The sequence below is a fragment of the Alligator sinensis genome, unplaced genomic scaffold (assembly GCF_000455745.1).
Source record: "Alligator sinensis unplaced genomic scaffold, ASM45574v1 scaffold109_1, whole genome shotgun sequence".
In the NCBI taxonomy this organism is placed as follows: Eukaryota; Metazoa; Chordata; order Crocodylia; family Alligatoridae; genus Alligator; species Alligator sinensis.
The window spans coordinates 1,033,718-1,043,981 of record NW_005841852.1 but is presented as its reverse complement, the minus strand read 5'-3'; the positions used below and the strand labels follow the sequence as shown (position 1 = coordinate 1,043,981).

Genomic DNA, 10,264 nt, shown 5'->3' with positions numbered 1-10,264 from the left:
CCTGCAGATCAGCATCTTCATGACCCACCTGTCCAACTATGGGAATGACCGGCTGGGGCTGTACACCTTTGAGAGCCTGGTCAAATTTGTACAGTGCTGGACCAACCTTCGCTTGCAGACTCTGCCCCCAATCCAGCTGGCCAAGAAGTACTTTGAGATCTTTCCCCAGGAAAAGAACCCACTGTGGCAGGTGAGGCAGGTTGGGATCTTTTTAGGAAGCATGTCCTACACTAAGTTAGGGCAGCACATGGGGAAAGAGAGATTTTCATAGTGATACTACTCCAGCACACACAGCCGTGGAGTGAGAGGGGAGGGGGGCAAGGCTGCAGTGGGCTCTGTTCCTGGCGTAAGCTGAAGGGACAAAGGAAGCTGTTAGAAGTTATTGGCCTGGCACATTCTGCAGCCACAGGGGTAGCTGAGGGTCCCAGTGTAGTTACAGCAAGCTAGCGTGAAAGGTAAGCACATGGGGCAGGACTGATGCTGGAAAAGCTTGCAGACATATTAGTGTGATTAATCTGGAAGTAATTTCACACCACAGAATTCATGTTGGTTAAATAAAAACATGCTTATTCCATTTCATCCCAGCACAGCAGTTCTGTGCATGTTAATGAGCAGATAAAATTAGCTGAAGGTGATAGAGTTGTCTGTCTGCCAGGACTTCACAGCTGCTGTGTTTTAACATCATGGTGTAGAAGGAAATGCTTCTCAGCCCAGCAGCGATGGTACTAGGTTGTGTAGGCTTGGTTGTATAGGGCAAGGGCACCAGTAAAGGTTGCAAAAGGAGCTCAGACTCCTAACTCATGTAGGAGCTTTTGAAAGTGTTTTCCAGCATCTTTATTCATGTCTTCTTGGTGCTGAGTGAAGTAGTGATGTGACTATGGAATATTCCCCATGTATTACATAAGAGTCCCTTGAAGGCCCTCTATATCCACTGCTCCTTTTGGCATCAGCTCCATTGGTAACACCAAATTTTGCTCACTATCCTGCAGAATCCCTGTGATGATAAGAGGCACAAGGACATCTGGTCCAAAGAGAAAACATGTGATCGGCTCCCCAAGTTCCTCATCGTTGGACCTCAAAAAACTGGTAATTTGAATAATCCATTAAAGATCAGTCCCAGGCAGTACCTGGCCTAGAGCTGAGACCTGGGCCAGTACAGCTTCTACGGATATACATACCTTATAAGTTAGAAGTGAGTTGAACTGTTCCAATTTTGACCATGAATTAAATAGGGTTCAAGATGGAATAGTTTTGCTACAGTAGTACTCCTGTAGAATCAGTCAGAGGTAATATTTGTATTGTAAGAGCTTGTATCAGTGTCGTTTGATAGGGCTACGAGTGCTACCTATGTCTATACTCAGAAGAGCTTAGAAGAGGTAATACTGGGTGCCCACTTGGTGCCTTTCTTGTGCCCATCTGGGCTCTGATGAGGCCATCAATATCACTGGCACTCTCCTGGTCATTGCATGTGTGGGCAGTGACCTGGCATGTAGTTCTTGAGCCAAGGAGCCAGTTCTACCCACTGACAAAGCCTCTTCAGTGAGAACAGTTCAAGAGCCCTGACCTGTCTGTGCAGGGCACTTAAACAACAGATGCCAGTCAGTTGGATAGAACAGGGGTCTCCACCCCACAGGAAGCAGTTCTTGCAGCCAAGCTGTTGCCTTCTACCCACGTACCATTGTGAAGCTCTTCTGATCTGCCTGCAGCCTTGGCAGTGTGTCCCCCACATGCTGGAGCAGTTCACCTTTCAGTGCTGACCAGGGCCATCCTTAACCCAGCTAGGCCAGGCCACAGAGAGCTAGCGACTGACACCAACTCTCACCCACGCCCACAGCAGTCTGGACTCCTGCCCCTGTGCCAGCATTGACAATGCTTCTGCCCACCCTAAGGTGATGTTTGGGCTGCGAAAAAACACAGGCTAACTAGAATCAGGTTCAATAGCTGTGGAGACACGGTGCCATGGGTTTAACTCTGATTGGCAGCCTGAGTTCTTCCCCAGGCTCCCCTGTTGACTAAAGCTGCATGCTTGAGATAATGCTGAGTGACCGTCTCCAGAGCTATTTTAACATGAATTACAGTATCTAACTCTGGGACTCCAAGCTCCATCCAGCACACAGCTACGTGGGGGCTTTTTGCTGTGTAGAAATACCCATATTTCCTAGTCCTCAGAACAATGCAGCGTCCATTAACCATCACTTCTTCTTGCAGGCACCACAGCTGTGCACTTCTTCTTGACCATGCACCCTGCTGTCACCAGTAATTTTCCCAGTCCATCCACCTTTGAAGAGATCCAGTTTTTCAATGGACCCAACTATCACAAAGGAATTGACTGGTCAGTGTATGAGCTACTGTACTCCTGCAGTCATGTCCCCTTCCCAGTTATTCTCTGCTCCATCCACCTCAGCCTTTTGCTCTCCCATTTCTGCCCATTGGGGTTCATCTCAAGGTGCTCCACTCACATCCTCACAGGAAACTTCTCTCCATTTTTCTCCAGCCCCCACCCCATCAAGGCACTGGGTCCTGGCAGTGTAGTCTGTAATCACATCTGCCCATAGCTCAACTTCGCCTAAATTTTTAAAGTTTGGCACCCTTTCCTTCGGGAAAATGGAACTGCTCCTGTCCCTCCAGCCCTGCCATGTGGTGTTAGGTGATCTGCTCACTCAGGGCACATTGGAGAGATCTCCATAATATGGGACACTTCCATTATGTGCTTTGATAAGCTACAGAATAGTTAGGTGTGTATGGGGCACCTGACACCTGGGTGCTCTTGTGTAGGCACTTTACCAACTCAGGTAGATGCCATTGCATCACTTGCACGTGGCCAGGGTGTCTGTGTGTCCATGTGAGCATAAGGACCATCGCTGGTGTAACAGTAAGTGTCTCTATGTGGGGTTTATACCACTGACACTGTAGCAGTATCATTAAACTAGCACCTTTCCAATGCAGACCTCCCTCTGCAGGTCTGTCTTTATTGTAGAAAGAAAAAGAAACCAGCGCCATTGTGTCCAAACAGCATTAATTCATGTGTGACTGTAACTGCTGTGGACATCTCTCATGGCTCCTTGGGCTACACTAAGCCAAGCTGCTCCATGAAATCTTCCCTGGTGAATTTTGGAAGCATTTGCCTTACCTTTTTGGGCACCTAGGAAATTTTGGGACGCCCTAGTGGCCCACTAGGAGAATCAGCTCACAGCCATACTGCCAAGGGCAAAGGGCAATTGTGTGAAGGTACTGGAGGACTATGACTAGCAGCACTTGAGTGAGGCTGGCCTGCCTCCAGGCTGCAGAGGGGTTATGTTAGCACCTACCAAGTTGTCCTCACTTGGGTTTTTTAGCTTATGTCATGCCCCCCCCCCACCCCCGCATGAGCCAGGCAGCTTGTTAAAAAGCATTGCTGTGCTCAAGTTCAGGGGGTTTGTGTACAGATAGGCCTTTAAGGTCTGAGAACCTCACAACCTTTGTTGTAGTTGCTTTCCTGTGAGGTGGGCCCCTACTATTATCCCCACTGCACAGAGGTTAAGTGACTTACTCAGGATCAGACAGGAAGTCCACAGCAGTACAGGAATTTGAATCTGATTTTCTTAAGTCCCAGGTGAGTGTGAAACTCTTGGAGTATCTTTCACTTACAGGGTTTTCTTTGAAACTCCAGGAGCAAGTGTCTTACTTGGAACCTCCAGCTACTCCTATCCACCACCCAAGAGGGTGTGCCCCACAAATAAGAAAATGCTGTCTTAGCCCTTTATGTTCCCCACCTGATGTCAGGACCCAGATGCTGTTGGCAGTACCCCCATTCCAAGTCAGCCCCTCTCTGACTCCATGTGCCTGTTCACACCAAGCTCCTGTGTGGCTGGTGCTGGTGTTGTGAGTGCCAGGTACAGTGTGGAGCCCTGAGGCGGCGAATGGGCCACATACTTGTTTCCTGCTGGGTCATCCTCCCCCTCACCCCATTCCATCTCATTCTCCTCGTATGCTTTGTTTGGCAGGTACATGGAATTCTTTCCCATCCCCTCCAATGCCAGCACAGACTTCATGTTTGAGAAAAGTGCCAACTACTTTGACACAGAGGTGGTACCAAAGCGTGGCGCAGCCCTGCTCCCACGAGCCAAAATCATCTCTGTCCTGATCAACCCTGCCGACCGAGCCTACTCCTGGTACCAGGTACCTCCCCTCTGCTGGGCTGGGCTGCACATGTGTTCTAGTGGGGGAGAGGGGGTACACTGATTTCTGCAAGGAGGGAGGGCCAAATTGATCTTAATTTTGGACAGCAGAGAGTTTGATGTTTACCAGGGACTTTGTGTGTCTGTGCTAGGAGCCAGTTGGGTGTATAGTGATGTGTTTGTTCAGGGAGAGGCAGAATCCTGTGTCCCTGTCTACTAACCATGTGCATGTGTTCCCCAGCACCAGCGCGCTCACAATGACCCTGTGGCACTCAACTACACCTTCTACCAAGTGATCTCTGCGAAAGCCCAGGCCCTTCAGGAGCTGCGTAATCTGCAGGGCCGATGCCTGCTCCCTGGATGGTACTCAACACACCTAGAGCGCTGGCTGACATACTATCCCCCAGGGCAGGTATGAGTGCTACCACCTGTAGCAAAAGGGTGGTTGGGGTCAGTGAACAGTGTTGCATGGAAACCAGCCACTCTCAGGAGTGACAGAAGGCCCTTGTGCCAGAGGGGGAGGAGGGCAAGAGAGTGGCCTGGCTTCTTGGAGCCCAGCACGGTGACCGCAGAGCCAAGGGCTATGTAGTCCCTCTCATCCTGCTTTCACTTCACCTCATAGCTTATTCCGCTGCTTCCTGCCCTCCCGTGTGACTCGATAAGGGTTGAGCTTGGACACTTCGGCATATCCTGTCCCCACACATTTCAGAATTTCAGCTGGGATCCAGCATCTGCAGGCAGTAGAGTCAGCGTCAGTGTCTAGAGCAGGGTGACAAGTTCCACAGGCCAGATGAATGGTGCAGGGCCGGTCCACAGGTCAGATCAGGCCCATGGATCTACTCCCCATGCCTCTGCCTGCATGCCTGATCCATTGCAAGCAGCAACTGCCCAAGCTGGTCCAGGGCACCAGCTTCAGTAAGCACTGAAGCCCAGGACTGTCCCTGGCAAGCAGTACAGTCTGAGACCTGGCCCTGCCAGGCTGCCCTGCTGGACCAGTCCTGGACTGTGCCACCCACGCCACTCATTGGGTTCGGGTCCTGGGCTGCGCCTCCTGCAACATCCGGAGACATAGGCAGCAAGCAGTGTGGGCAGTGCAGCCTGGAACTGACTACAGCAAGTGCCACAGGTGGCCCATGCCTTGGACATTGCATGGGGTGGGGGGCGGTCTGGCATTGCAAAAGGGGCAGCACCAGGGCTCCATGGGTCATGCTTGACACTCCTGGTGTAGGTGGCTATGAGCACCCCTGCAGTACTGCACTGTGTGGAGACACACAAAGGACTCATGTTCAGCAGTAGCAATGCAGTGTGCATCCCCGGGACTCAGGGGTCATGCAGCTGCCTGCCATGCTTTGCAGGGCTCTAAAGGGAGGCCTTGGGATCTGCTGCTTGTCATAGTTGCTCCTAGCTTCAAGTAACTCTGCTCAGGGTGCATTTTATTGCAGACGAGTCTGTTGTCCCTGGCCTACCTAGCATGCAAGCGTTCTGTTTATCAGTTTCCTGAAGATAATTAACATAAAATGCAGATCATTTCAGTCCATGAAGCCACCTTCATTAGAACAAGAGGTTTAACTATCCTGTGTGCTCGAGTCAGAGACTATCTTAGCAACCTCAGTTTTCTGCTCACCATAAATGTTGATTGCCCAGGACTCAGCCTCTGTTGACAGAATTGTTCTTGGGGAGCTCACACACCCACAGCCTCCCGTCAGGCACCTTTGGCCCTTGTTCTCTGCAGAAGCAATAACTGACTCTAGCTGGTGGATCTGTTATCTCTTGCACACAGCCATGCCATAGAACAGGAGGAGAGAGTGCAGCAAAACAGAGATCTGTGTTGGTGGTGGCTGTTAGAGCAGAACAAGTGCCTCCTGTCCTATGTGGGCAGCAGAATGCAACTCTGACAAGAGCAAACCAATCGTGGTGCAGCCACAGAGAGCAAGAGCAGCTGATGTCAGCTCTGCCCAGGCAGCATGTGGTGCAGCTAGAGGTCAGCAGGTTGCATCCCTTCCTCCACAACCTGCATGTATGATTGGGAACCCTGGTAGAAATTATAGATTAACTATGCCCTCCCCCCCCCTAACTTAAAAGTGGCAGCAGCAGCTACAGGAAACCAGACTGCACTTGCTTCTGTGTTCAGAACTGGGGGCGTCAGCAGGGATCCACATCAATCTGAAGTATGTCATCACATGGCTGAGCATGCATCTGTCTCATTTAATAGCTGGCCATTTAGTACCAATGACACAGGAGGGAGAGAGAGAGAGAGAGCACTATCCCCTTAGTATTATCCAGTGACAAGACTTTAAAATAATGGCAGGAAGGATGAATCAGAAACAGCTGTTAATTACACTGAAAACTTTTCAGCTGAGCTCATCACAAAAACTTAAAGTGCTCTGAAAAGGTGGAACTAGGGAGCTCTCCTGATCGTGGCAAAGTTCGCTGGCCAGGCTTCTTTAGCTGATGCGCAGGGCAAAGACTAAGGCTGGTTAGAATAAGACTCTGGGGGCATGACTTCACTGCAGAGTTGCATAGTAAGATCAGCATCCAGGTTGGCCTAACCCAGCTTTGAACAGTCACACTATAGAGCCTACCTGGGGTCAGGTGACATAGCAAGATGACTGTCCAGTCTCCTCTTGAAGATTTCCAGGGTAGGCGTTTGTACCACTGGAGGGAGCTTATTCCACAGTCTGGACACCCACCCTAGTTTTGAAGTAGTTTTTCCTAATGTTGAGCCTGAAACAGTCTTCCAGGAGTTTGTGACCATTGCTCCTAATTTTCCCCTCTGGTGTCCTGGTGAACAGTTGTTCACTGAGCCCTTTATGTACTCCCCTGATGTAGTGGTAAGCTGCTACCAAGTCCCCTCTGACCCTTCTCTTTTTGCTCAAGCCACTGCAGCCTGCCTGAAACTTCACTTAGGTTTGTCACTAAGATGTCTGGAGGTGCATCCTATGCTGCTTTTGCATAACTCAGTGAACCATGAGCAAGCCTGGCTGTTCTTCTGGGTGCACAAGAGGAATTATGGGAAGGAACAGGAGAACTGTCAATAGATGTATGCTTCAGCTTGCCTCCTCATTGTTAATGGAGTGGTTTAACCAGACTGAATGAAAACAACATTCTGGTTTCAACCTATACTCCCAGGCAGTCAGCTCGCATGGGTTTGGCAGTAAGAGGGTTTTGTGGGGGTGATGGAAAAGGGGTTATAAGAGCTTGTCAGCAGCATTCATTTAAGAAAACCAGTTTTTAGGAGGAAGAATTCTGCATTGCAAAAGGCACCAAAAATACTGTAATGATGCAGTGACTTTATACAAAAAAGGGATATTTCCCTGTCACTCTTTCTTACTGAGCTTTGTTTTAGCAAACTAATTGCATAGGAAAGGACTCTACAAATTGTTCAATGGTATTTATATTGGTTGATGTCTGGAAATCTGCCACAGAGAGGCCATGTCATCCCCCACCCCCTCTAAACACTGCTTCCTCACTTCCTCTCCAATATGCCAGTCTGAGACCAGGACAAGAAAAGGAGCCTTTCCATTCTGAGGTTGAGAGAAGGAGCTGCTAAGCTCAGCTGAAGAGATGAACTGCCTCACTCCAGTATGCCTGGTGTACCATCTGTGGCCAGCAGCTTCTAACATAAGGGCAGGCAATTATTTTGGGCGGAGGGCCGCTTACCGAGTTTTGGCAAGCTGTTGAGCACCACATGGGTAGCCCCATCCCTTGACAGGTGCCCTACACCTTGGTTCCTATCTTATGACTGGAAGTCTCATCCCCTAACCTCTGACCTTTGCCACCAAAAGTCCCTCCCCTTGCCCCTGGAAGTACTTCTTTCAACAAGGGCTTTTGCCATCTCAGAACCAGAAAAAAAAAACCCAAATTTATAGTCTAAAAAGCAAACATCTAAAACATTCATTAATTTGATTTCAAAAAATATTTTTGTCCTGATTTACATGCGTTTGTGTAGTGTACACAGAGGTGACTGCACAATAGCTTAAATGAAGTCTTACTCTTGTATATTATGGGGGGAGAGCATGGGTGGTGTAGGTAGGGGTGAGGGAGCATGTGCGTGTGGATATGTGAGGTGTGGGTGGGTATGGGGTTTGTGGGGGAAAGGGTGGCTGAGGTATGTGAGGGGGTGTGGGTGTGGCACTCTGCAAGTATGGCAGTGTGAGGGATACATGCGTATGGTGGGGTGTGCATGTGGGACTCATCCTATGAACCCACACTCTGTCCCGCCCTCCCTGCACCTCCCCCCCCTGCTCCTGGCCCTGGGGTACCAGCGCGGGCCCTGCACTCCCGCTCGCTGCCACTCACCCTCACCTGTAGCTGCCATTTCCCCCAGGGCTTCTTATCTGAATTTTCCTCTGGCACAGGGAGGCGGGAACAGGGGCCCAGGCCAGAAGCCTCTGGTAGGCACAGGGCTTCTGGTTGGCGGGGGGGTCAGGCGGGCCTTGCTGCTGGACTACAGGGCTCTGCCACTGGCTTCCCCTGGGTCCTACTGCTCCTGGCTCCTGTAGAGTTTGACAAGCAGCCAGGAACATAAATGTTAACTTTCTAAATTTTTAGGGGCCCTGCGGGCCAGGTAGAATGGTTTGTAGGCCAGATTTTGCCCACCCCTGTTTTAGCATCTCCTACATGACCCTAGGCCTCAGCTCCCCAGAGCTCACCCCCAAGTTATTCCTTGTGAGCAATTTCCAATGAAATAGTGCTTCTTGTGACAAAAAGCCAGTGTTTGTTGGCCATGCTCAAAGGAGGAAAAGGAATTGTAACACTGTGGAGAGCAGCATGTTTTAAAAAAAAAAAAAAAAAGAGGAAGCAACAGGCTCTTGAGCCAAGGTCTGCAATTGTTCTAGGCATCTGATTGCACAGCGCTCCTTCACGAAAGCCCAACCCCAGAGACGCTCCTTCTCTGGGTGCATGACAGAAACTGACAGACTCACCCAGGAAGCTCATGGAGGGTCTCCTTTCAGATTCTGATTGTGGATGGCCAGGAGCTCCGGCACAACCCTGCCTCCATCATGGACAGCATCCAGAAGTTCTTGGGGGTGACACCACTCTTCAACTACACCCAGGCTCTCAAGTAAGGATGCTTCAGTATGCACATGACATTGCTAATAGCTATGGGCCAGGCACTGCATGGGAGCTTGACCATGACTGTCCTTCAGGGGAGAACGGCTATAACCAGCTGTCTGAAGGTTCTCCAGAGGGTTGCAGTTTACACCAACAGCTAAGGGTGTAACAGTTCTAAGGCAGCCTCCCCAGGCTCCTCAGTTGCAGGCACCCTGACAGAGCCTTGACTCCAAAACCAGATGGAAACTGTGGCCAGTCTGGGCCCTTCTGGTTACCTCACTTCTCAAGAGCTAGGAATGGGCTGAGTGGGTACTGGGGAGAGAGGTCTCACTCTTAGAAGCTGTGCCACCCCAGTTTTAGACTCTCTGTGTGTCTGTGGGCCAGAATAGAACATAGGATGCGTGCTGGAGTACATACAGGTGCCCCTCATGCTGCCCTAGAGGCCTCCCTCCCTAAGTCAACCTCTCCAAGCCCTGTTGCTGGGTAGTGAGGTTCCCAGTACAGTAATTCCTCATTCAGGACCTTGTTATCACAGTAGCTGCTGGGGGACAGGATATTTTTCCCTGTGCTGGTTTAAAACCACGAGGCTGAGGTTTTAAGCACAATAGGATGTTAGTCTAACTCTAATACAGACCAGGATATATATATATATATATATTTTTTACACTAGCTCCTACAGAACTTGCATAGCCAGCAAACCACGCAAGTGTTTGTTTGGGTGTAATGGCAGAAGGAAAATAGTTTTGAAAACCAACCCACTGTTGCAGCATTTTGCACAAATGCTGTAGCATTTACTTGGGCCCACAGCATGTACAGCTAGTTAACCTTTTTTTTTTTCCTTCATTGTCAACACTGAAAAAAAGTGCTCAAAAGAAGCAAACAGCATAGAGTGAAACATCAGCATTTAAAAATCCTGAACAGAGACTCGGCTAAGGGAAAGGAAGAAGTTCACGGACTCTTTGATTTTTAACATGTGTCTTTTTCAGGTTTGATGAGGCAAAAGGCTTTTGGTGCCAGGTACTGGAGGGAGGGAAGACAAGATGCCTGGGAAA

General features: G+C 49.8%; 1 protein-coding gene across 6 annotated transcripts in view; it reads left to right on the top strand.

The window, feature by feature from the left end:
* NDST2 (N-deacetylase and N-sulfotransferase 2) overlaps window positions 1–10,264 on the top strand; it is a 258,226-nt gene that overhangs the window by 246,465 nt on the left and 1,497 nt on the right. For 4 of the 6 annotated variants that reach the window (XM_025212662.1, XM_025212657.1, XM_025212654.1 and 1 more), the window contains 7 exons: window positions 8–190; window positions 990–1,086; window positions 2,209–2,332; window positions 3,984–4,158; window positions 4,399–4,569; window positions 9,113–9,222; window positions 10,199–10,264. The exon at window positions 10,199–10,264 ends at the window's right edge or, in 1 of these variants, runs on beyond it. In XM_025212662.1, the coding sequence (XP_025068447.1) occupies window positions 8–190; window positions 990–1,086; window positions 2,209–2,332; window positions 3,984–4,158; window positions 4,399–4,569; window positions 9,113–9,222; window positions 10,199–10,264 (926 nt within the window). Of the gene's footprint in view, window positions 1–7; window positions 191–989; window positions 1,087–2,208; window positions 2,333–3,983; window positions 4,159–4,398; window positions 4,570–8,995; window positions 9,223–10,198 lie in introns of those variants that run through there. The other 2 variants (XM_025212665.1, XM_006016271.3) reach the window with 2 other exon arrangements.